General features: G+C 33.4%; 3 protein-coding genes across 3 annotated transcripts; all 3 read left to right on the forward strand.

The window, feature by feature from the left end:
* The first annotated feature begins 5,760 nt into the window (after positions 1–5,760).
* On the forward strand, positions 5,761–7,016 carry LOC140747106 (uncharacterized). Its single transcript, XM_073079360.1, has 2 exons — positions 5,761–5,908; positions 6,375–7,016. Exons 1-2 carry the CDS (start codon positions 5,869–5,871, stop codon positions 6,881–6,883), a joined length of 549 nt encoding a protein of 182 aa, XP_072935461.1. The 5' UTR covers positions 5,761–5,868; the 3' UTR covers positions 6,884–7,016.
* A 2,620-nt stretch (positions 7,017–9,636) lies between these two features.
* LOC140747572 (ATP synthase subunit g, mitochondrial) lies at positions 9,637–12,169 on the forward strand. Its single transcript, XM_073080113.1, has 3 exons — positions 9,637–9,727; positions 10,399–10,502; positions 11,743–12,169. The coding sequence occupies exons 1-3, from the start codon at positions 9,646–9,648 to the stop codon at positions 11,911–11,913; spliced, it is 357 nt and encodes a 118-aa protein (XP_072936214.1). The 5' UTR covers positions 9,637–9,645; the 3' UTR covers positions 11,914–12,169.
* A 1,091-nt stretch (positions 12,170–13,260) lies between these two features.
* On the forward strand, positions 13,261–24,252 carry LOC140747619 (carbohydrate sulfotransferase 4). The gene is made up of 5 exons (XM_073080176.1): positions 13,261–14,351; positions 16,518–16,697; positions 18,267–18,483; positions 18,967–19,156; positions 19,726–24,252. The coding sequence occupies exons 1-4, from the start codon at positions 13,627–13,629 to the stop codon at positions 19,075–19,077; spliced, it is 1,233 nt and encodes a 410-aa protein (XP_072936277.1). The 5' UTR covers positions 13,261–13,626; the 3' UTR covers positions 19,078–19,156; positions 19,726–24,252.
* Positions 24,253–27,041: the final 2,789 nt, after the last annotated feature.

Genomic DNA, 27,041 nt, shown 5'->3' on the forward strand with positions numbered 1-27,041 from the left:
AAGAATGAAATTTATGTAAACAATATGTATTAGAACTTCGTGGTGAAGAATGCTCTCCCCTTGTGGGGAAAGCTTCATCAGTGGGAAAAAGAGTTGAAGTCAAACTACGTAAAGATGATGATGTTTATGCTCTCAACTGCTCTTAATATTGTGTAAACTTTTAAGTAAATACATGAATTATCTAAATTATTATAAATTAAAAACGTGATTAACTTAACAAGCGACACATTCACAAAAGGTTTTATATTCATGACCAGTAGATAAGTAAACAACTCCTAACAAGAAAATGTACCAAGTTTTGAGAATTGAAATAGTTGCGTAAAAAAGTTTTGCCACGTCTCCGTGCTAAAGTGTCCCTAAAATATTTGAAATAATTATTTATTTATTATACATACATACATAAATTACACAGTATTAGTTATTTATTCGTAAATTTTCTTAAAAAATGTTTTTATTTGTCAAGAATTCAATAAAGAACTTACTAATAAGCCGTTTGTGGCTTCTTTTAATTTCAAGGCGGCGAAGTATCTTTACTAATCTATGCTTATGGCTACCTTATTACTAACTGTTACTAATAGGTTAAATAGATAATTGTAGTTATAAATGTCCAACCAAAAGGACATTTCGGTGCGAGTAACTATCATACGACCCGCATAACCTTGGTCTCCTTTTACCAACGTTTTGCGATAAAAATATTTGTAATGTACTGATATTTGTAATAAAATACCCGTATTGTATAAAAAATATAAACTATAAAATCAATATTCACATTCCAAACTTTCAAATTTACCGGTTACAGTAATTTCGGATAATTCACTTCGTATAATATAATACAACACACCTGGTTCGATAGCAAAGACAGTTTCCTGGTTTGAAATATTTATAACTAGCTGACCCGGCAAACTTTGTACCGCCTCAAAATTTATTCATCAAATATATTTCATACAAAATATAGCCTGTGTTACTCGTAGATAATGTAGCTTTCAAATGGTGAAAGAATTTTTAAAATCGGTCCAGTAGTTTTTGAGCCTATTCATTACAACCAAACAACAAAGTTTTCCTCTTTATAATATTAGTGAAGATATACTTTTATTTGTAATAAAAACATATTTCAAACTTCCAAATTCGTTGGCTCTTTAATTACTTACAGTTATTTTGCTTGGACAATCCACTTCGTATAAATAGTATACCTAGTATAGACAGCTTCCTAGTTCGAAATATTTAAAATATTTACTGATATTTGTAGTCAAACATTTAACCCATTTAATGTATTGAGAGCGTATAATTTATATTTACGTTTCAAACTTTCAACTTCACCTGTCCTTCACAGTAATTTAGATAATCCACTTGGTTTAATTACTATAGGTAATACAGAAATTATAATTTAGGCTTTGAAGGTGATAGAACCCTTCGTGGTTAGACTTCGGAGGTACGACGGATTACGGAGGCGAAGATCAAGCGGTTAGGTTAAGCTGTGTTAGGGTTTGAAGGGTATCTTAAAGAAGATTTCTCCGAGCTGTTTCTCAGTAGCATCGCATCAGTGGTTGACCTCACGTAGGGATCTAATCTTATTTGCGTCTTATCACACACTGCAAACCAGTCTTTCTCCCACTGAGGTAATACCTCAGTAATACTTTAAAACTTAGTATTAATGTTCATTCACAGGAATAATATTTCTTATAGTGTATATTATATTAACCTTATTAAATATTTTATACTGTATGTTCGCCACAATCGCGAAGGAAATCGTAATCGCATAACCACAACCAATCAATTTGATTCATTAAGTAGCTATTTATAGATGTATAACACATATTTTTATCCTTATTAAATAAATTTATTATGTAGTAAAGTAAAAAGGGTTATGCCCGTAAACTTGCTATTTTATATAAACGATGTGTGATTTAAAGGTAATACAACCCATTGTGGTTCGACTCTGGGGAGAACACCGCCACTTGTTTTGTCTGTTAGCTAAGTACAGCCACAGTATAAGGATATACAGTAATTTAACTCGGCCCTGTCCTTGAATTAGATACCTACGGTTGCGCTGGGCACGGTAACGCGTTAGGGCTGCCTGCCTACAGTTTTTTAATTACATCTGCATACTTGACTTTCTTTTTAATTTTTTGATTGTAAATGTTGTATTTTTTTATTTAAACAAATGAATGCTATAGTTAATTATATAGAAAGTGTTGAATGAAAATGCATGTTATGTTTCTTAATATGTATATATTACGTAATAAAAACTATTCTTATAATTGGGTACTTGACAGTTACAACAATAAAATATGAAATATGTTCGACATGATAGCTATTAAATTAACACAAATTATGCAAAATTTAGTTTAAATATTTAATAATAATTTTAATATAATCTATACTCCGATTCATAATTGGGTGTCCAAAATGTAAACAAAGGTGTTGACCTATCAAGAAAATACTTTTCAAATGGTAGTTTCTTATTTTTGACGATCTTAAAATAATACAACAATAATAAAATATTGATCTAAATAAATTAAGATCAATTCTCATTTTCTAATATTTATATTACCTCATTCAGAATAGTCCCTCGGCGGCATATCGCGCGAACAAACGGGTGCCGAAAGGCTGCTAAGCCACGCCCTAAGCCTTTGTTGCGCCGCGCGACGACGAATAAATACGACGCGTGCGTTGTGCAAGCAAGCCCTTCGTTTATCAACAGTTTCGAGTTTTATTTTGCGCGGGAATAATAAAAGTTGTAAATTGGTTGAAGAAATAAACGCTAAATAAACGCTTTCTACACTCACAGCCCCTCATAGGATTCCCTGTGTCGTGGGTGCCATGTACACACACATAGACAAATACACAAACACCCAGACCCAGAAACAGAAATCTAAATTCATCATTTAGACATCTGTCTGGCCGGGGATCGAACCCTGGACCCTTTGCGCGTCAGACCGGTATGGTAGCCGCTCCGCCACGCGGGTCGTCTGATATAGTTTTATTCTATTAATTTAGAAGAGGGATAACCTCAAATAACAAACTAACACCTGTCTACTGAACCAAAATTACAACAATAATACGTATTTTTTTAAATATCAAATTATATTAATTAAAAACTAATCTAATTTAGTAGTAGTAGTACCTAGTAGATTAAGTATCTAGTATTAATATAAAAATCATTGTAATTGTCTTACCTTTCGGAGTTTCCAGGCAGTTTAAAAAATGTTATATCTGGATGTGTTATTGATGAATTGAAGCAACTAAAAACAGCACAATATAGTCTATAACTTTTCTTCGCCATATTATTCATGAAACAAAAAAATATACTTCTAAAAAAACCGTCACATCACCCGCTCGTCACCGTGGCACATTCACGACACTGCGTGTACCGAGTGTTTACTTACCTCGAGGCGAGTAGGCGTGGCTTGCGTTTCGTGCGTTTGTATGAAGATAAAATACTGTATATCCTTATACTGTGGTACAGCTTAAGTAGCCCTGTTCCGATTTTTTTTATTCATCAGTACATATGTAATTTTTTTATTCATAATCATAGCCAACAAGCTCTGTTCCGATTATTTTTATTCATATGTAAGTTTTGTATTCATAGACATAGCCATCAATTTAAGTTTCAAATGTCGCCCGTCCCTATGAATGCGCAATTACACATATGGCAAGTTGGTAGACCCTGCAAAGGGACCTAAGATGTCCCTCTCCGGCATAAAGGTTCTAAGTTCAAAGGAAACCCTTGCACGTTTTCGAGTTTCTTTCGTGTCTTATAAAACAGAAGAAGTATCCAATGAAGTTAAGCTTAGCTCTGTTTAGGTTTTCATATTTTATTTTAACTAACGATATGTTTCGCTGTTTAAATTGAATGAATGGAATGAATCTAAGTTGCTATTAGTCATCTGTGTTGTTATTTCGTGAAAACTGATCAAGGTAAAAAATCCTTTATATGTAGGTATGTTATATCTTTTTAAAAGCGTGTAAAAATGATTCATTATTTACTGGAATCGCCTTCCCACGAAATTCATACTTTTCCGAGGCGGCTTTCCTCAGGGGTAGCGGTGGATCTGTGGCCGACCACAGGTAGGAATCTAATCTTATCTGAGGAAGATCACAGTTGTCCATGGGCGGCAGTAAGCACTTACGATCAGGTGGACCGCATGCTGGTTTGCTCTTATATTAAAAAAATCATACAGAGATCTATCGATATTCAAGTTGTAATCCAATATAAATATACAATTTTGTCACAACAAATCTAACCGTTCGAGTGCAAAGTCATCAATCAAAACTATTTGCGTACGGTTAGGTCAACGACTTTTCTCCTTGAATTACACAGGCCATGATAATGATTTGTCATCAAAACGGAGCAACGTGTCGTGTGAAGGTGTCGAAATACCATTACGTTTCTTGTTTAATATAGAAACATGTCGATACTTAATCTTTTTATAAGGTTGAAGTAGCAAATAAGCATTGAGCATGCAGTCCAACTGATTGAAATTGGTAACTGAAGGTGGTAGAAAACCCTTTGTGGTTCGACTCCGGCGGCACCACCACCACACCTATTTCTACCTTATAACAGCAGTGTAAAGCGCTGCTCTGTTCTAGTTTGAACGGTGCAGTAAGACATACTTTTCGGAGGCATTCCAGCTTAATTCTCAGGGGTAGCGGCGCATCTGTGGCCGACCTCAGGTAGGAATATCTAATTCTATCTGGAGTTAATTACAGATGTCCTTGGACGGACGTAGTCACTTACCATCAGGTGGACTGTATGCCCGCCTACTACTCATATATAATAAAAAAAACCTGATGGCAGGTGGTTACTGCCTGTCCCTGTAGTTCCGGGACCAGAATAGGGCTACGGCATCCCCTGCCTTTCGTAAGAGGCGACTAAAAGGGGGCTTCCGGGGTTGCGGGCGGCAAGAGACTCGAACCGTCCAGCAATCGACCCCGGGAAGGACGGCGGTATGTGTGGTCGCATACCGTCGTACACACCAGATGGTGTGACGAGCGTCCAGCTCACCTGGGCGGAGCCCGACGGGGCAACGCGCTAAGAGGATTCCAGTTGCCTTCCTTTGGAGATCCCGGAGCCCTCTTGCAGCGCAGAGGACGGCCACAGGGGGGGGGTTTTAGTGCGGTAAAAATCCCACATAACCCGGCGTCGCTCCCACGTTGTCGGGTAGCTTTTGAAGGTTTCCCCCTCGATAACAAAAAAAAGGCGGTTACTGCCGCCCATGGACATCTGTACCCAGCTCTGTATTGACAAGAGTTTCTATCTTAAGCTGATCACAGGCGCGTTTCTTCTCAAACGTTCTGAATATATGAATTAGTAGGTACATACTATAATATTATTTTTTTATTTAATAAAAAAAAAATATTATAGTATGTTGTTTTTGTGTTTGTTTGTTCACGCTAGGTGCAGCGAATTGGAGCAAGTTCATTATCGACGTCGGTAGCCATTGTACTATTAAAATAAATCAAAGAAACTTTACTTAATCTAGTAAATAATTTACACTAGGTACCTATTAGTTAATTAATGCACACAGCACTACTACCTACTTGATAACCCAGTTAAATTTTTTATGGCATTTATTCACTGAGTTTATTTTTGCAGTAGGCATATTTATGCTAGAAAACACATAATTTATGTCATATCGATTTATTCCACCTATTTTATTAAAAAAAACTTGATTTATTTATTTTTATTCAGAATTATTGAAATAGTTCAAGATGCCTTTGTTTATACTGGCTGGTTTTATAAAGTAATTAATAAAACAAACAAAACGTCACATCGTGTACTTATGAATGTCAAATTGAAAATTTTATTTGTCCTTACAACTACCAAATTTGTTTAATGCAAGCAATCGACAAAACGAATACAATTCTATGGCGAGAGCAACGAGAATAGCCTTAGATCTGGCTCTGGGTATGTTACGTTACTGAAATATCTCAAAGAAACTGTAGCAAAACAAAATCCTTAATATTATTTCATATGATCTCATATATTTTTACTTTCTAACCATTTAAACGTTTTGTTTTGCTTTTTGCAGTTTCTCTGAGAACAGTGGGGCCAGTCTTTTATAACTTATGGTCTGCAACAAAAAACTTAATAATAAGTACAAAAGCCAAGCCATTGGTATGCAATCCCATTATAAGGAAAGCGGAATCTACAGTGGATAAAATAGCGTCGATGTTCATCTCCAAAATAACAAAGCTTAGAGACGGGCAGTTGTCAGCAGAAGCCAAATATCTGGAGAGTGAATTGGAAAAAGTCAAAAAGAGAATGAATGAAAAAAAAGATTGATAACTAATAAACACTTTTATATTTTAAGATATTAGGTTCAGCTTATTTATACGTAATAATCAATTCAAATTTGTATTTAAATTTCTAGCAGCAGGCAAAGCTCTGAGGCCCGGGTGTACCATAGCGTGGCGTTATGCAAAAGTGGAAATGATACCTCCTATGACTAAAGGATTCTTCCATGGTCCGGGAGGGAAGAAATTGGAAGATTGTGTATCTAAAATGGCGAACAACTTCATTGCTGGCTTGGAAGGAAGAATACGTGAATTAGAAGCTGAAAAAGAGCGACAGATAAAAGCAAAAGAGGCGGCTATAAAGGCCGCTCATGATAAAGCTATGGCCGAAGCAAAGAAAAAAGAGGATGCAAGGATTAAAGCAGAAGCCGAAAAGAAAGCACGAGAGGCAAAACTAGCGAAAGAGAAAGCAGATAAGGCTGCAAAGAAAGAAAAGGTTGAAAAAAAAGCTGACGCTAAAGCTGATGCTAAAGCAGGTGCTAAAGCGGATGCTAAAACTGACAAACCTAAAGAAGCGAAGAAGAGTAAGAGAGTCAAAAAGAAGGAAATAAAAAAACCCAAAGGAAAAGGGAGGGGTAAAAAATGATCTAAAAGGTAAAAAATGTACGTCTTATAGAAATTTTACATCAATATTAGGAATAGAGGAGCCAGCAATGAATGAACCTCCGTATTGTGCCGTTTGTTATACTTGTACGCAATAAAGAAACCATATATTTTTATGACATGCGTTTGAATTAAACTTAAATTTAAAATTACAGAATCGTGTTGTTTCAGTAATAAAATTTTCCGCGTGGCTCCGGTCACGTGTACCCCGATGCATGGTTCCTTATAAGGTCCAATAAATATTAAAAAAATATTTGATGTTAAAAATACAATATGTTACACTAGCTGACCCGGCAAACTTTGTACCGCCTCAAAATCTATTTATCAAATATATTTCATATAAAATATAGCCTATGTTACTCGTGGATAATGTAGCTTTAGAATGGTGAAATAATTTTTAAATTCGGTCCAGTAGTTTTTGAGCCTATTCATTACAATCAAACAAAGTTTTCCTCTTTATAATATTAGTATAGATAAGAAATTATTTGTGTTAGTTAAATCATTTATTTTATTTTAAATGAGTTTAGTTATAGGTAATACAAAAGCTATCTAAATATTGATTTTTATATATTATGAGTCTGTAAGTCTGTTTATCACATTAAACATAGATTGGAAATATAAACGAAGGTATATCAGAACCCTTCGTGTTTCTACGAAGGCACTACTTCATCCCCTATTTCAACCTAATAAGTAGACCAGTGTAAAGCGATTCTTTGTTCAGGTTTGAAGGGTGTGATTGTATGGTAACTTTAAGAGATATACTTCCGTTCTAACTGAAGCCTTTCAGAGCAGTAAAGAATCTTGGCCGCCCTCAGTACTAACTTCGTACTACTACCAACTACTAAATTATTAAAAAAATCAACCGCCTTGGGTAATATGACGTATGATTATGTTACAAGTTTTGTTTCGTGCCAGTTATGTGCAAACTACTTACTATAAGTACAGACACGCTGAATAGCATAATAATGTGGCAGAGTGATTTTTAATCTGTGGAGCGGTGAGGCGCGGTGCGGCGTGACGGGAGAAATTAAGTTTTGGCGGGAAGCCAATTGCCATAATTGTCAATTTGTCATTGTTATAAAATATTTATGAAAATATACATATAGGTCTGTGAAAATATATCATCTTCTTCTAAATGTTTCTTTTATTGTGATACACTCAAGAAATATGGCTTTACAATAATATAAGGAAACTATATTTTATCAAAAATAAATACATTGATTAGCCGTCCCTGATACCACTGATACCAGACATTTTACTTTTTCCTAACGCGTAGGTAACACATAGATTAGTAAAGATACTTCGCCGCCTTGAAATTGAATGAAGCCACAAACGGCGTATTATCGTAAGTTCTTTTTTTGAATTCTTGACAAATAAAAACATTTTTAGAGAAAATTTACGAATAAATAACTAATACAGCGTAATTTACATGAATTTACATAATAAATAAATAATTATTTCAAATATTTTAGGGATATTTTAGCACGGAGACGTGGCAAAACTTTTTTACGCAACTATTTCAATTCTCAAAACTGGGTACATTTTCTTGTTAGGAGTGAGTAATCTTTACTAATCTATGAGGTAACATTGAAAAGTAACGGTTTAAAAATTCATAGACATGCATTCTCTGATTTGTCATTAAAGTCAAACTTCTTAGTTTAATGTACAACCAAACATATTCGGTCTCTACAATTAATAATTGTTTGATCGAATAAAAGTATATTGCAGATAATGGCTAGATTTATATCGAATTTGGCAACACGTAAGTATTAATTTTTCAATTTTGACGGCGATAAAATCATGCTATTAAAATCCTAATGGAGGGGTTGCGCGGAGCATCTCCCGCACCTCCCCCGTCTTATGCCTACATAATTAAGCTCATAGCCATGTCTAATTACAATCTTTACTGAAACAATTTATTCTTACATTTTGTTTCTTGTCATGTAATTCACTATTATATTTATTTGAAACGATTCATCAATTGCTTAAATACAAATTACCCATTCAAAGTTATATATAGCTTCCCATTTTTAATCATTTTCATTGCCTCATTAAAGCAGACTAGAGCATTTAGTCTTAAATTAGGTCCTATTTGTAATTTACAACTAAATAATTTACTCTATTATAATAAATTCGACGCGCATATTTTCCATAACATACCTATGAGTAGGTATTTTAGGCATTGTTTAATTTCATATTGGTTGACAGACAACGCATTTTTTAGCTCGTATATTTAAACACTTGATCTATGTAATGACATTGATGATGTAATAAATACAGTACAAGATTTTTTAATTTGAAAGAATATAATATATGGTTTTCAAATAACTTACCTATTACTAATCTATGATTTAAATACCTAGTTATGAAATATGTATAGTCCGCGTAACACTGCTAGTCCGCCCTAAATATAGAAATATATCGCGTGGCATAGCTAATTGTATGGCTACACCTGTTCGCAACAAATTCAGAGCGGACTAGCAGTTTGACGTGGACTATACCTAGGACCTAGGTACAATTACAGATAAATTAAAATAAAAAATCTTTTTTTTTTCAATAGATATCGACCTGATTTTAACTAATACGTATGTTGCAATTTGAACATCTTTATTTCAATCTGATAAATAGAAAGTAGATTTTATAACCGGCAGGCTATAGCTCAATAACTATTTTTATTCGTGTTCCTATTAGTAAATTAGCAGTTTCTTTTATTTTATTATAATATACTTATATTTAATTACAGGTATGAAATCACCGTTGTGGAGTGAAATTACTGAGATATTTCCACCCGGTACTACTAGAGGCAAATTGATAGAGCTTGTTAAAGGTAATAACGTACTAATTTGGATTAATTAGAAATATTATTCGTACATATATATTCTCCTACAGAATATTACAAATAAATACACGCATGTGATATACGTCCAGTTTATGCGTCACGTTGGTAATTCAACATGTAGCTTAAGCCGTCAAGATTTAAAAGCAAAATTTGCTTTCGAATAATTAGCTTCTATGAAAGTATAACAACACGTTAAAAACATTCACTAATTACACAGTGCAATCATGGCATATTAATTTACGTATAGCAAACGACTTACGTCGCTAATTATTAAGTACCTATTATATTTATTAGATATATATTAGATCTTAAGTTTTTTTTTCATATGGTTGCCTATGGTCTCGCGGGGTATGTGGGGGTAAAGATGAGAAGCGCGTCAAATAAAACCAAAAATATTTGCAACAGAGACTTTTTAAAATTATATTACTGATGTCATAACAGAAATTTTATGTATTGTAATAGCGGTCAATTTAGATACTCTGTGTACAATAAAACTACAATACACCTCACGTCTTGCCTCGATAGATAGTCTAGTGAAAGGGCTACCTTAGTAATTGTCTGTTACGACGAAACGCGAAAGGGGACGCATGTTCCCACGTTCCCAGGCTCTACTTAATGCTAGCTAATAGTATGGTAATGGTGCCACGTTTTGATTCTAGAAAAAGCCAAGCAAGCCACGCAATCGCCACTAGCGCATAAAATACGAGATGCCAAGGGATATTACACGTTGGAAATGGCACCACCTAATTCTAATGAAATGAAGGTAAGTTTAAAAAAGTTTCTAGGTATATACAGTGCAAACTAGTACGGAGAATAGAATAAGATGCCGTTTTGAATTATTCTGTATCAAAATTGTATACCATTTACCACTATGTATTAGCACTTAACAGTTATGTATATCGCACGTTTCATTACTGCTAGATTGTCAGCTAATCATTACCTAATGTACATTGCAAATGATTATAAAAAGCGGTAATATTATGTAATTTTTTATTGATTAATAAAGGTTATTATTATTATTATTATACTACCAATGGTATAATACCATTACCGTACATGGTAACGAGGTGCTTATAATAAGTAGGTAGGTAATTAATATTTAATACTTATTTCGTAATTTCATAATAATAATACAGTTTTCAAGCGGCTATTTGATAAGAACAACTCATTTGGAGCCGTAACTTTGGTAACAACTAATTGAATGATGTAATACCATCAACAGGCTATATTATTAGTTGCTTTATTTGGTTAATAAGATAAGATAAACCTTTATAAATTCGCTTGATGACGAGACAAAAAATACTTAGATTCAATGCTCGGTTACCTAGGTGGCCTATATTCTTAGTATACCTACTTGCTATTCTGTGGTGTCAATATTTTTAATAACAAAGCTTTTCTTATATTCTGATAGAAGACAGATAGATGTTTTGAACACAACTAAGGGAGTTTTTAATCTTACTCATATTTTTTTACCTAAGTAGGATTAATGTATTAGTAAAACTCTCAATCAAATGTGAATTCATTTTTTTTATATAATATAGGAGTAGCAGACGAGCATGCAGTCCACCTGAAGGTAAGTGGCCACTGCCGTCCATGGACATCTGTAATCAACCCCAGATAACATTAGATATTCCTACCTGAGGTCGGCCACAGATGCGCCGCTACCCCTGAGGACTAAGCTGGAACGCCTCGCAAAAGTATATCTCCTTTACCTACACCCTTCAAACCGGAACACAGCAGCGCCTAACACTGATGTTATTAGGCAGAAACAGGTGTGGCGGTGGTGCCGCCGGAGTCGAACCACAAAGGGTTCTACTCGTACCACCTTGATCATCATTTATTTATGTTTGGTCACTTTTCCCCAAGGTATGATTGTATTCATGTTATGTATGTAAATGATAGAAACCAATCCGGACCTACTTCATACAAATTGTTTATGTTATAAGATGATAAATAGATAAGATATAGATTTTAACTAAAATTAATCTTGTAAACTTTTACAGAAGATACAAGCCGACATAGCTTTGGCAAAAGAGTTCATTCAGTCCGGCTGTTTCAAGTATCTGACTGTGAGGCAAGCTTGGCTACTCATCCTGGTTTGCACTGAAGTGGGCTTGTGGTTCTTTATGGGAGAAACTATCGGAAAAATGTCTTTTGTAGGCTATAAAGTCTAAGCCCCTTAATCATAACGCTTGGTAACACTTTTTATCTCCGTATTATTTTTTCTTGACCATTATTTAACTTTTACTTGTAAAAGTGAAGAAGAAAAGACAAAGCAAACAATAATTAAATATTTGTGAATAGATATATAACATCTTATTATGTATTATTCATCGAATCGAATTATTTATTTCTTCTAAAACTGATTGTTGTAAACTATTGATTAGTATTGTAAATAGTAAATTCTGGTATTGATTCAAATAAATTACATTTATTGTAACATTAGTTTTTTAACTTGTAATATCTAACACTGAAAATATAAGTAGTGTTTATAAGGTTTTAAGGTCATCAACGCTTTCGTTGTTGGTCCCTAGGGAACTTACTTACCTGCGCGCGTGAGTATACGTCGTAGAATAGCGATATTTATGTGACTGCGGGGAAAAGTGCGATAATTTATTAAACAATGCAAATTGTTTACAGCTAGACGACGTCCATATGAATTCAAACATTCAACGCACCTGCATAAGGCCTGTTTTTAAATTAGGTTCATATTATTCGGTCCAGATCAGTTATTAATTTATTGGTCATGGAGCATTTCACGTCAAACGCACAGGAAAAAAAGTGAGGTTCTGAAATTTGTTCATATTGGGGTCAATTATACTCTTAGTGGATAGGAATGTGAACATACAATATTATTTTTATATTGTGATTATTTGTAGAGTTATGAGCTTCTAAAGAATGGTGAAAATTGAAATCATGATTTTTTTAAAGTGCCCAAAGGGAGTGAAATTCTCCAAATTGTAACTAAAATGTGTATCCATCTATATATCATCGTCAATAAACATAATTTATGCAATGCATTTATGTACATTATGTAATGACGCCATTGCCAACGACACATATAACCCTAACCTCCCCTTAAGGATCAATTAATTAATAATTACAGTCATATGACGTGTTGTGTCAGACAAAATCCTATTTATTGTCTATACAATATATCGACAGGCACGGCCCGTGTCCGTGTGCTCATGTTACGGAAGATATAAATACACATTGTATAAAACAAAATGATTTTGTTTTGCCACGAACCATGTCTGACACGTACGAACTATAGACTAGTTAAAAATACCTGCACCATAATACGTTACATGGCCATTGCATATTTTGTGGACCTACTTCCCTGCATTAAATTTGTGGCTAACGAAATTAAATTCGTGGCTAAAATTTAATCATGATACATAATGTATGCACGGCATAACTCAGAGCGTATTGTTTTCTCTCATTTCATAGCTAGTTAGTCATCTCTCCTCTTAAAGTATGAAAACGGGTTGTGAATGCTCTTAGTACGCATTCACTGATAACACATTCAGCATCATACACGCGTTAAATTTCATGAAGTTTATAAATTATTTTCGTTAATTTCCATTGCTGCTCTATTTAAAAATAGGGGACCTACTTGCTAGGCTCAATGACAATATCATAGACGCAGAGACAGTTCTTTAAAAAAGTATTTTGACAAATTATACGTCAATCGTTGAAAATGGTGGCGAAGGTGCAATGCGGTGTTTCCGCGGAAACGCGAAGTCAGGAATCATGATTCGAATGCAAAATAAAACTTATAAAAAATGATAGTGATTGCATTTTTGTAGTACTAGTGTTGTGTTAAATTAAGTGTCTGTGTCCTTGTGGTTTCTTGGTGTTCGTTTTATTCGTGTTTTTAATTAGTAATGTTGCGGCGAGTTAACTTTTATTCAATATGTATCGCTTTCGGTCTGAGTGTTCTCCTTATTCTTGCTGGAAGTCGATATACAGATAACACAAGTTACCGTCCGTCCCCAGAAAGCCGCAGGAATATCAGGAATTTTTTAAAGGTCGAAGATGGAGAGGATACGGTAGTTCAGCCAATACCAACTAATACGTACGACGGCTCGCCAAATATAGAGAAAATATTAGAAAAAACAAGGTCTAAAATTAAGTTTGACTTATTGAATTATAACTTTAGTTATTCTGGCGTGCACCAACTGGAGGACTTGCTGCTGGAGTCTGATGGTAAGCCTTTGAGAAGCCTTATTATCTCGACTTGGCGTTCTGGAACAACATTTCTCGGTGAGGTTCTGAATGCGATGCCAGGCAACTTCTACCACTATGAACCTCTGTTAAAATATGAGATTATACAAATAAGGGGTCCTCCACACGCCGATGAGGCTTTATCAATAATGAAAAAGATGATGAAATGTAAATATGATGGGATGGAAGATTATTTTGAGTATGGTAAGGGGCATTTGCACCAATTCAGCCACAACACGAGACTGTGGGACCACTGTAAATATAAGAAAGAGCTGTGTTTCGATGCAGAGTTCACTGCGAAGTTTTGTAAACTCTTTCCCTTCCAGAGTATGAAAGTTGTGCGAGTGAGGTTACGTCTCATTCAGGAGATATTGCAGGACAAAGAGTGAGTAGTTTATCTTATTCTGTAGTTCTCTAGAATCTGTAGAGATTGAAGGTCAAATGAATAATTAAAGAGTGCTCGGAAGGGATTTCAAATATACAACTTATTCTATCACCTTATATTAGGTTGTATTACTTGTATCACTTATTATTCAATTGGAATTGGAATCTACTAATCTAAGTGAATTGAAATTGCAAAGTCAAATCTCAGTACATTCTTCGCATTTCTTTTTAAACTTACATCCTTTTTTGGTAGCAATTGATACGATTGATAGCTTTAAATACATTTTGTTTCCATCCAAATGTTTCAATATTAGAAATATTTATGTAACAACAAATACAGGTGTCTTTCTCAAATTTCTAATATGGATTATAGTTGAATCTCACCCACCAGGCACACATTAGTTTCAGTAATTTAAAATTTATACCTATAATATGCTTACCAAAAATATTAAAATGATTTTACTTAATAACTTTAATTTTAAAAACTTGATTAGTTTTAAACTAAAGTTATAAACTGAGGAATTGCTGAGGATTTTTCCTGTTGAATTATCCTGTTGAACAAGGGTATAATTATATTGGCCTTGGTGCGAATTAACTACTGTTGAATGCTACTAATTTATTCATTTAAAGTTTAATTATGGTATATATTTCTTCAATTATTTATAGTATAATATTACTGTTATTTATAACATTGTTTGTATTAAAACTTTGTTTTATAAAATTCTTCATTTTTGTAAGATAGAAGTAGCAAACATGAATGCAGTCCACTTAATTTCAAGGAGTTATATGGCCCATGGATATTTCCGTACCACGTGTGAATTAGTTAATAAGTCGAAAATGCACAATTTTCATTGCAGCTATTTATACTCTTTGGTGAGAGGGTTATTTTAAAATTTAACAAGTTGTGTATGTACGGTAAATAAAGACCCGTTAACTTACTTATTGACCCTATAAATTAAAATTATTAAAAAATCCTAATGTTTATTATGAATAAACAAAATAATGTACATAAATATATTTACAGTAGATCAACATATCAACAAATTCACGCGTGGTACGGATTTGTAATCCATCTGTAACCTGTCTATCTGAAGCTGATGACTTTGTCATTCTTGAGGACTAAGATAGTTAGTTGCCTCATATGTAAATCCGTTGGCATTTACATCCTTCTCATAAAATAATGCAACATTTTGGAAATATTTGACAACATGGTGAAACTGTGACCAGACCGTTCTACATACAGAGGGTAGTGGGTTGGTTAAGATTTGGTTATCATAAATTGCTATTAAATTTAGAGCAACCTTACTTGTTTACCTTCTTTGAAGTTTTCTCAGTCATGTGTTCAGACCACCTAAATGTTGTCGGCATGATAAACATATGACCTACGTTCAGCTTCTCTCAGAGGAGTCAATAAAAATGTATATATGATCATATTTGATCATATTTTTATGCTAAAATTTCTTCTCCTGAATCATGAACATCCTTTCCGATTCCTACAGATTTATTTATCTGTTATTTTAAAAAAAGTATAATGTGCATTGCCAAATTTGAGCCTTTCACAAATAGCAGAATACTTTATAATTACACAAATGTTCCAGTGTATTTTTACCCCTGTCATATAATAATGTTAGTGTTACATAGCCATATAGGACATATGTTTTCAATATATTATCACAACACATTTATTACTTTATTTGTTTGCAAACCTTTATTAAAGGAGAAATATAATGAATAAATTGTGTTATCTTAAGAGATCTTTAGGCTACTTGAGATTAATGTACATGCAGTATTTTGCAGATTTACAGATGAGGCAAAAGCACTTAATGAATAAAATTCAACATTGAAAAGGTTAAAAAATAGTCCCATAGGTATTTATAGGGATTGATAAACACAAGGGATGACATGGCTGGACTGACTGCCCTCCAAAATAAACGCATAAATTCATAACCCTGTGCTAAAGGTTCACATGAAACATTGCATAAATCACATAAAAAGTACATGAGGTGATCATCTTTGTCCATATGAATATCAGCATATATTGGTTTCAGGCAGGATCCCTGTTCTATTTGAAATTCATCATTAAGTGGACAGCTTGCTCATTATCTACTATCTTATAAAAATATACATTTATATGCATAATACTTATTATGTTATAAACTATTTCCAGGCTTAATGTGAAAGTGGTACTTTTAATTCGAGATCCGCGAGGAGTGATGCAGTCCAGACAACACCGTATCTTCTGCCAACCGGCACCTGACTGCTGGAAGCCGGAGCTACTTTGTGCTGATATGATCAGTGATTATGTAGCTGCCGGCCGGTTGTTAGAAGAATACCCTAATCGCTTAATGTAAGTAAAAAATAAAAGTCCTACTATGATGATGAGATGAAATGTATTACTAGTGTTGAGTATGGTATTAGGAGACTTTTATAGAAAATGTTTTTTACAATGTTAAACTTAACCTAATGATACATGTGGAGCTGGAACTACTTCAGACCACACCGTTTGTAATCAACCCCAGTGAAGATTATCTAAAGTCGACCACAGGTGCATTGCTACCCCTAAGGACAAAGTTGTGAAGCCTCAGATAATTATGTATCCCATATCAAACAGCACACCCTTCAAAGTGGAAGACAGCATTATTGAATACTGCTGTTATTGGGAAAAGAAAACTGCACTTTCAACATTCTCAAAAATATAGTTAATTGTTCATATCAACCATAACTGCTAAAATAATTATAGTTTAAAAAGTAAAAACCACGCTAAAATCGCTCAAGGAACATCGTTACTCCTGATGATGGGAATGGATAAAATTATTAAAATCATGTATTGGCATCGGTTCTTGATAATTGTTCAAAATTTTACATTAACTGGACCATTCAAAGTGGGTAAAAATAGAGTTCAAAGATTCCGTTACATACATACATACATACATACATAGATACAACGCAAGCTAATAAAAGCGTGTTAATAAGTTGCTTATAGATTAGCATAATAATATGTCATATTTGTTTGCTGTATTCCGTTTTTGCATCAGTTATCAAGTACTAGGTTATCTCGGGTGAGAAGGTTATCAATTATATTTTTGCAGAAATTAGAATTTAAAATTATTTAGGCATTAAAATCGTATTCGTTATTTTATCATACTTGTTTCATATTTAACAATGATCTTAATTCTCCATCTATACTTGTTACATACATACATTGGAATTAGTATGATAATATCATGTTATAATCACATCTGCTGTAGTTATAAACATGTGATAATCATGTTTTCCACTGATAAATTCATAACGGAACCAGATCACTTTCAAAACCCAAGGCCAGAGTGTTTAAATGCAAAACTGGGACGACTCGACTATTATTAAGTGGTCCAGATACATTCTGTACAGTTAGTACAGTTTCAATTATTTATATTAAGAGTTGCCCTAAATGTTTTAAATTACACAACACTTACTGAGAGTAAAACATATACTTAACTAAATTGAAAATTTAAAAGGAAGTCATGAGAGATTCTAGAAGGTTAAATATGACTAAGATTTTTTTGTTTATGTCATGCCTTGAGGCCCATGAAATGCCTATGATTAGGTTTAAGGTAAGCAACGAACGAGCAAGCAATCCACATAAATTCTTTGGAAATCCTCATATTATTAACTCTGCTTTAACATACACTTTTAACCAGAAGACAAAAACTTTACGACACACTAAATTACCGTTAAAGAACCATTGCTTCTTTTGGAGCATTTAAGCAGATCAGAGTGTATTTTTCCTTAGGACAGAGTTGCGCTCGCTGATGTATTATTCATATCACATAATATTATTTCGTTATTTACGCCAAAGAAGTATAACTTCTCATGAGCGTAACTAACTACACACGTTTTTTTTTATAATACTTAATATTTTTTCCTATGACTCCAGGGTGTTGCGTTACGAAGAGCTGGCGTTAAATCCGAACGTTACAACGCACAAGCTTCTCAAGTTCCTCGGGTTGAGTGTGACGCCATCTATCGACGAGTTCCTCCACTCGCACACCAACGTGGAGGTGGCCGGCGTCAGCTCCACCTTCCGGATCTCGCGGGACGTGCCCTTCAGGTGGAAGAACGTGCTGAGCTTCAACTTTGTGGAGGAAATACAGGTGCGTTAATTCTTATTAGTCACTAGATTTGTTACAAGGAATATAGAGTGACGAGATTTCCACATTGATCAAGTAGAGTATAGCACAGAAGAAAACAGATATAAATTTACAAAGAGTTTAAACACACTTTAAAAAGAAAAGAGATTATCTAATCATCACATATATCCTTAAAGTTATCCCTTTTTGGCGAGCTCTATTTAACACATATACTTTTCAGGAAACTAACATTTTAAATTATGTTAATTTGATTTGAATGGATACTTTTGTCTATTGGTTATATGCTCGGATATAACCAATAGATATTAAGTTTGATTGCATAAAATATTTAATAACGCCAGAGAAGTATAACTTCTTACGTGCGTACACATTCATACCCCTTTTATTATTATTTTGCTTTGGTTTTTCTTTTTCTTTTCTTATTTGTAAGATATATTTATTATCTTTTTCTTTTATTTTATTAATTTTAAATTCCTTTAATTTCAGATGACATGTAAAGAAGCAATGAACCTGTGGGGCTACCGCATGGCGCACAACGCATCACACATGACCAGCAAGGAGTTCTATCCGCTCGAACAATACTCTCTCACGCAGTGATTACTCTTCTATGAAATTATTTAACGTATAGTCAAATGGCAATAAGTTTATCTATGAGTATAAACCGTTAGATTTATAGGTGAGTATGCATATATTGTGTCAGTTTTCTATATTATTATTAATAGAGTAATTGAAGTAGAAAACGAGGTTAAGCAGTTAGTGCCGCCGATAAATTCGAATAACAGAACCAAAATATACACAGCAAAGTAATGTGAAGAATTTAAGGGCGCTCACAGATGTGTAACTCTAATATGGCATAATACGCTCTTTCATCGTGAATGCAGTTTTTATGATATTGAAGTAGCAGACGAGCATGCACCTGAAAATAAGTGGATACTGCCACCCATGGACATCTGTAATCAACCCCAGTTAGTATGAGTTATTCCTACCTGAGGTCGGCCACAGATGCGCCGCTACTCCTGAGGATTGATAGGAGGATATCACTTACCGAACCCTTCGAACCACATTAGTACTTCATACTGTTGTTATTAGGCAGAAATAGATGTGGCGGTGGTGCCACCGGAGACGAACCACTGAAGGTTCTCCCACCTCCACCAAGTACTTTATTTTCTCAGTTTTTAAGCCTAGTTAGTTGACAAATCAATAGGGAGCATTGACAATAATAACTGTATTTATTTTCTTTTTCAGGATTTTCCATTATCGCCACGCCATCGCCATCAGAAAAGGAAATTTCATATCATGGAAGGTAATCGATGTCGGCGCATAATATTATTTAATACTCAAACATGGAATTTATTATCCTCTCGAATATTATGCTTATTAGATTCCTATGATTTATATTCATATCATTTAATTATAGTTTCAGAACGTAACTTAAATATGTAATGTAGGTGAAGGTATTTATAGAAATTATTTAATTTATTTACTCATAAGTTTTAAGGAATTGATTTATTATTTTACGATCGAATACTGGAATTTGTCAAATCGATGATATTTCAAATTGTTATTATTATTAAATTTAATTTTAATTTAATAATTTGAAATTATTGTTGCTTTTAATCGATGCATTTGAAGACTGATTTTCCAGTTAACAATTATTTTGCGACGAACAATGTTATATGTTAACATAGCTCTCTAGTTTATGCGCTTCTCGACTATGAAGTCGGTGATCGAATATCGAACGAAGAACGGCGTAGTTAGTTAGTGAGTTAGTGAGCTCAGGTTGTGTAAAGCACCGTGGGTGTGTCTTTATATCAAAACGTAAAAGATGGACCATTAGTTACGATAGAGGTCAAAATTGCGTGAACTCTAATTAGAAGCGAGTAGGCAACACGAACTAGAGAAACCCCACGTTCAAGCAATTTTCGCCTCTAACACTTAACGCATCTTTATTGTTAAGCCTAGGCAAATACTTACTTAATAATTGTAGCACTCACGGAATTGACGAATTGTTGATGCTTCCATTATAGTCACTATTGTAGTATAGACGGCATTTATTAAATGACACGTGAATTGTATTATTTACATTTTACAAATTGTCCTTACCAGTTCAACATTTAATCGTATTTATATTAAAAGTACAAGATTAGTATAAGCTGATTAATATTGAAATTGACATAGTGTAAAGATGCCGTATTAGAGAAGAGATTTTAAAAACATGTGGAAAAATTAACTATCGAACGTCGGGAACAATTAAAAAATAAAGTACAAAAGCACGGAGTGTGTACCCAAAGCAGATAAGAAAGGTTTCAGTGTATTTTCCTCTTATGACATTTCAATATACTAATTACAATGCGAAATAACAATTTAGTATTGTAAATTGTAATTTTTAATGTTTTTGTTAAACGACTGTTGAATCAAATTTCGAATTTCGGTAGTTTATTCAGGTATTAATTCCAAAACAGATTTCTTTGGTGTAAGGTTCGAAATCAAAATACGTAAATTGCCATACGGTCCAGTCGGTGCATTTAAATAGATTATTTTGCATTTGTAAATGTTGAACCGGTAGGATTATATATGATATTGGTGCAGTTAATTCGCATATACAATGACGTATTATATATAGTTTGAAATTACACTTTATACATTTATCCATAGAAAATGAATATGTTCCTAGGTGATTTGAAAGTATCTAGTATGTTTATCTAGAAAATATAAAATACAATTGTGTTTGGGCCACAGAAATTAATATGCATACAAAATTTTAAATCAATGTTTCTAGAAGATTCGGTGAAAATTTGCTGTGACATGCGGACGGACAAATACATACGTGTGATCTATAAGGGTTCTGTTTTCGATGTACAGAACTCTAATTATATAAAAGTTTCATTATGTAGGAGTATTTGTGTCATTATGATCTTAATTACAATCAATTCAATATCATATTCTAAAATTATGAAATATTTTCAAGTTTTACTATACTGTCTAGTAACGCAATCTATGCTGTTTGATGTGTACTACAAAAAAAAGTTTTTACCGATACTTTCAGAAACAGTGTTATTAAAACGTCACCTTGTATTATTATAACGTGTTAATGTCAAACTATATATGACGTCATTGTTCATACTAGTGAAATAGCCGATAATTACTCGAGATATAGCTTTAGTTTCTATATACAAACGGCAGTACACCGTTAGCTTTACACTGCGTGCTAGCTTTTACATAGTCATATATATACCAATTGATTATACACGACATATATTACAGTAATTATATATTGGTCAGGTTAACGCTATTATAAGGCTGTTTTGTCGCACTGTATATACACGTGATGTGTTTTTTTTTAATCGAAATGTCTTGCTTTATAAAGTAATGAATATAATGTGCATTAAATGGTATATAGGAAATAAAATTAAATATCTCAAAAATAAAATTAAATACATTAAGTAATTACAACATTTATATTAGAATTATTATTTTAGATTTTATATGTTTTTTTTTTGTTATTTTAATAACACTGTCATTAAGTACATCAGACGATAAATACATTATCGATAAGTAAATAGGTTAGTACAAATTACATAATAAACATTTGATAAATATGGGACAAATCTAGAAGTCTGTGAGACAAACCCTCATTTGTTATATTTAATTTTATTTATTTCACATTATTTTCTAAATACAATGCTAATCAGGACTATACAATTATTTCAACTAAGATATTTAAAATAAAGCAAGACATTTCTATTAAATTACAATATTGTTTAAACTATTGAAATGGCTATGAAATTAACATTTATACGCAACTAAGACACCAAACATAACACCAATATGCTAAGTGCATTATTATTACTATTAAATAGACATATATTTGTAGCGATTCGTGCATTATTATGCTGATAACTATTAATAAAGCTCAATAAAAACCAATGTTCATATATCAGGGGGAATATTACAAATGTTAATGTAATCTCCGTCCATGAGATTAAAAATTCTAGATATGTCAGATGTTTTGGTCCCATGTCGATATTATGCAATACACAGGGGGTCAACTATGAATTACGTAGCGGTTTAGGGGGACGAAGGGGGACCATGTTTTGTGACTAGAAGGGTAGGGGTAGTGTGACGTCACGTGTAGAGTAAACGTTAATAAATTAAAAATAATTTATTACACATATATCTTTGAAACCATACCTGTAAATGGATGACGTCACGTGGGGGAAGGCTGGTCAAAAACTGTAAAATATGTGTATGTCACGTAATTTTTAGGTGACCCCTTTATACCGCTTAGGGTGGGCGAAACAGACTAAAAGCGACAAAGTTATATATGTTTGATTTTAAACGCGTAAAGTTTGGCGTGACCATACGATTGGGCCAATCAAATTGTACAAAAGGCTTCGATAGAGAGGAATAAACTTCATATTCCTCTAAATGTGGATATTGTGGACCCAAGAACCATGTCTAAATACCAAGTGAAAATACGAGCACAAACGATATGCCTACGTAAAATATAAGACATAAAGTCGTATTGAAGTTTATCTATCATATTACGCTGCGGAAACGCCGACAGTCGCATTGTATAAAAAATGACGCAAAATGACGTGCCTGACATGCCCATAGTCAGTACATATAAACGAAGTTATATATTCGTACCTATTTTCGTACTTCATAATAACATTGTCGCTTCTAGTCTGTTAGGACATTATATCATCATTGTTCCTTAAATATAACGACGTGGGGTAGCCTTCACGTCGTCTAAGGTTTGCTTAAGCTTATATATTTTGTAACTGACTCGCTGCCTCCGTGGATCATATTGTATATTATATAATATTGCTACTCAATCATATCGTGATGGATATTAAAATAACTAGTAACGTATACGTTAGTATAATCGCAATATAATATTGAACTCACACTAGGATCTGAAAATTGATATTGATAGTAAATACATTGGTCTAAACCTATTTTACATGGGAGGACCCACTATTTCATTAGTATTAAGGACGCTAAAATTAAAATGAGAAATGAACTAAAATGTAGTGAGAACTTTAAGTGCACTTGGTCATAAGTGAGTTAGAATTAATTATACGATTTAATTAACGATATCAATCTAGATGGTGCGTTCGTCGTAAGCGCCCAGACGAAACTAAGGCTTGCCTTACGTTATTTATGAAGGCAAAATAAAATGTAATTATGGTTTGTATTTGAATTAAGGATTTTGATTCGTTTCATATGTTATGTTGAAAACATTAAGGACACTAAAACTGGCGTCCGTATCGTGTAAAATACGGTATTAACGGCGCTCAACTGATTTGAGAAACACGTATGCGTGACAAGAATCCGCAGCATGCGTTAATGCGTCTCTACTATTTTAATAACAATTAAAATAGCGTGCTCGTACGCCAGTTTTAGCAGGACGTACCCGATGTGGATATCGAGTGGTCATTTGTAAATTACGCCCACATGTTCTGGTGATATTTGCGGCGATTAAGTTGTATATTTCTAGAAGGTGCGTTTGCATCGATGATATGTTTCTTAGTCGATTTAGAACACTGGAAATACCCGATATCGATCGCCACAGCATCGATTTAGACGCGAAACTTTACTGAAAGAGACATCTACCCAATAGATGCTGCATATCGAATGTAAACTACTACATCGCGACTAAATCGATTGAAATCGATCGGTAATCCATGTTCACTTCTTTAATGCGATCATTTTTCAACTGATACTCTGCAAAAGAGGCTAAGAGGGAAAATGTAACAAATAAAAAGTGTGACGTCACAACATTCTATGCACGTAAATTACGACGTAATTTTTGAATGATCTCTGCCAATGAAGCTGTTAAAATTGCTGTGAAATTATTACAATTAATAAAAGTTATACAATGATTATTATTTTATTCTGAATTGAATTCAATTAAATTAATTATGTTAAACGTAATTATTTGTTCTAAAAATTAATGTTTTCTAATTAATTACACTTTGTTTTATATTACGGACGTAAAATAAAAATAAGCTTTTGAAGCATTGCCAGGTAAATAAGAATGTAAGGTTAAGGTCAGTTTCCTGTCACGCGGGTTGGGTCCGCGGATCTGGTCCGCATGCATTCTAGTTGCATCCTATCATTGCATAAATACTATGCCACACTCATGCGGTTTGCTAATAGGCTGCAGTGGATTAATTACCGCGTAAGTATATAGACCCGCGTGACAAGAAAAGGGTCCTTACTGGCTACTAGTAATATGTAATTTAGTACATTAGTTCTAAGGTACAAAATAATGCGTGACAAAATAACTTGTTTACAAGTATTGTGACGCAATAATTTGTGCTTATTTTACATTACAAGTGTGCTTATAATGTACACGTCTTAATAGTCTAGCGTTTACGATAACGTTGGTTTCTGACAACTATTTAAAAACTTTTATGACCAAAATGCGAATAAGTTGTGTGTTTTAAAATAGGGTTAAGTTTGCAAGGTTTGCAAGTTTTGCCTTGTAATAGTTGTGTTTGCATTACTATACGCAGTTTTGCAGATGACAAGATGTCCAGGCACATGAAACGTTATAAGTAACTTGTTACTATTATAGTCTTCAGAGACTAACATGCTACTCATTATATATAAAAATCAGCTACTTTTAAAATATGAAAGCTAGTAGATTGAGTTGAGTCGATAGACTATTACGATGTGTACATTCACGAAACATAGTGACAAATTATACACCTTATGTCAATGAGAACCATCAATTACTAATTAAGATAACATGCTTCCTGATAGATCTGACAATATAATATATTCAGTTATGCCTTAACGAAATACTGGTAGTGATATAGGTAAGGTTATTATTAAATTGCATGTTAGAGGATATTATTATATACACATAATTATTGTTTACGATAGGGGGTCGGGTGCCTGTCTCATAAATAATGTGAAGTGTCCAAAATTATAATTACATACGCACAATTAACTATGTAAATATCGCTAGTAGAGTAGGGTTGTCCACGTCATTCGCATCATTTGCACGAGAAAACATGATTTTTTTTATATTGGTCCGAAAATTGGTGTACATAAAGAGATATACCTCCTTTTATTCTCATTATAAAGGTTACACAAGGCTACAAATGAACTGTAAAAAGTACAGGAAATATTGCAATTTGAAATAACTAAAGACATAATAATAGCAAACTTTTACACACATAAGCGCTATCGTGGACTGTTGAAATTTTTTGTGGCCTATAAGTTAAAATATGGCCGAACGAGAACAATTTATCAATTAAGTATTGATAACTAAACATACGCTTAGTGTTTGACACTCACAAAAAGAAGCAATACGCGAAAAATGCATCACAATTTGCACTTGTTGAGTCATTGAGCACTATATAGAATTTCGTGCTTATTGCAAAGTACTTGTAGGTGATGTCATATCAATTAAAAGTAAATCATATTTGCTTGCAAAACGCTAGTTTCGAGACACATATATTTTTTTTGTGGAGTTGGTTATAGAAATGTATGGGCGGTAGTGTTAATAAATAACCATCAGGTTCATTGCACACAAAAATAAAGTTTTAATGGTTTGAAAGGCTAATTTAAATATTTACTTAATTGGCACATTAATACGTAATTAAATGTTATTTTAGAATTAATATCGAATTAAATATGACGATCGATGCTGGACAACGATAGAATGTAGGTATTAGTCGTTATTTTTATGAAACAGGCCCTCGGCTGGTTGGCTGGTCCCAGTGTAGATTTTTTATATCATATCATTAGCATATCATAAGTATATTATACCTTTACACTTAAGTTGTCACAAATTGTAAAATCGCTTTGGCTCCCAGTACGGATATTGTTTTACGTTTTTTTTATACTTTTATTTTGTTTTGTGGTAATTTGTATGAGAAATAAGGGTTTGTGTGTATTCCGTTATATTTTGATGTATTTTAGAATAAGATTATCTTATTGTGTATTTTTGAGTACCCTGTTTTTTGATTTTGTTTCAAAGGAATTGATATTAATGAGGCCACATGAAGCATAATAATGAATATAATTTCTTCGTATAATGGAAGCTTTATTACTGAAGAGCAATAATAAGTTAAGTGCATAAATCGGTAACGTTGCGTGTTGAGTGAAGATGTAGATCTAAGGGTAGCCTTATTAGAATAAGAGTTACGGTTTAATGGATGGAATGTTGAAAATTTTACTCCGTAGTCGAATATAGCACGGCCAGCGTTATTATTGCAAACATGTATTGTATTTTTATTTCAAGTTAATAAAGTTACTTGACTAGGTCCAGACTGAATCGTTGTTTTATTAACCCTTTGTATCTAATTTTGCAAATGAGTTTGAAGAGAAGATATAAACACTATTGTTTGGGTTAGCTTTGGTTGTAATTGATGATTTGGTATAAGGGTTGATTTACAGACGTATAGCGTGTGAGACTAAGTAGTAATCCTATTCAATGTGTATTAACTCTAAATATTGTATAGAAAACTGACTGCTACGTCCCTTGTCTAACAAGTTCAACGTCTGTAGATAAACTAGACAAAATAAATCAAACGGGTCCG

Source organism: Epargyreus clarus, unplaced genomic scaffold (assembly GCF_041222505.1).
Source record: "Epargyreus clarus isolate Ecla_fem2 unplaced genomic scaffold, WU_Ecla_fem_2.2 ptg000014l, whole genome shotgun sequence".
NCBI classification, from domain to species: Eukaryota; Metazoa; Arthropoda; class Insecta; order Lepidoptera; family Hesperiidae; genus Epargyreus; species Epargyreus clarus.

What these genes read in the sequence shown, in the direction of transcription:
- LOC140747106 (XM_073079360.1), top strand. Translation starts at nt 5,869, where the DNA reads ATGGCGAGAGCAACGAGAATAGCCTTAGATCTGGCTCTGG. An exon ending in AGCCTTAGATCTGGCTCTGG is followed by an intron (nt 5,909 to 6,374) that starts GTATGTTACGTT and finishes TTAAATTTCTAG; the next exon opens with CAGCAGGCAAAGCTCTGAGG.
- LOC140747572 (XM_073080113.1), top strand. Translation starts at nt 9,646, where the DNA reads ATGAAATCACCGTTGTGGAGTGAAATTACTGAGATATTTCCACCCGGT. An exon ending in ATTGATAGAGCTTGTTAAAG is followed by an intron (nt 9,728 to 10,398) that starts GTAATAACGTAC and finishes TTTTGATTCTAG; the next exon opens with AAAAAGCCAAGCAAGCCACG. An exon ending in CTAATTCTAATGAAATGAAG is followed by an intron (nt 10,503 to 11,742) that starts GTAAGTTTAAAA and finishes AAACTTTTACAG; the next exon opens with AAGATACAAGCCGACATAGC.
- LOC140747619 (XM_073080176.1), top strand. Translation starts at nt 13,627, where the DNA reads ATGTTGCGGCGAGTTAACTTTTATTCAATATGTATCGCTTTCGGTCTG. An exon ending in GAGATATTGCAGGACAAAGA is followed by an intron (nt 14,352 to 16,517) that starts GTGAGTAGTTTA and finishes AACTATTTCCAG; the next exon opens with GCTTAATGTGAAAGTGGTAC. An exon ending in ACTTTGTGGAGGAAATACAG is followed by an intron (nt 18,484 to 18,966) that starts GTGCGTTAATTC and finishes CTTTAATTTCAG; the next exon opens with ATGACATGTAAAGAAGCAAT.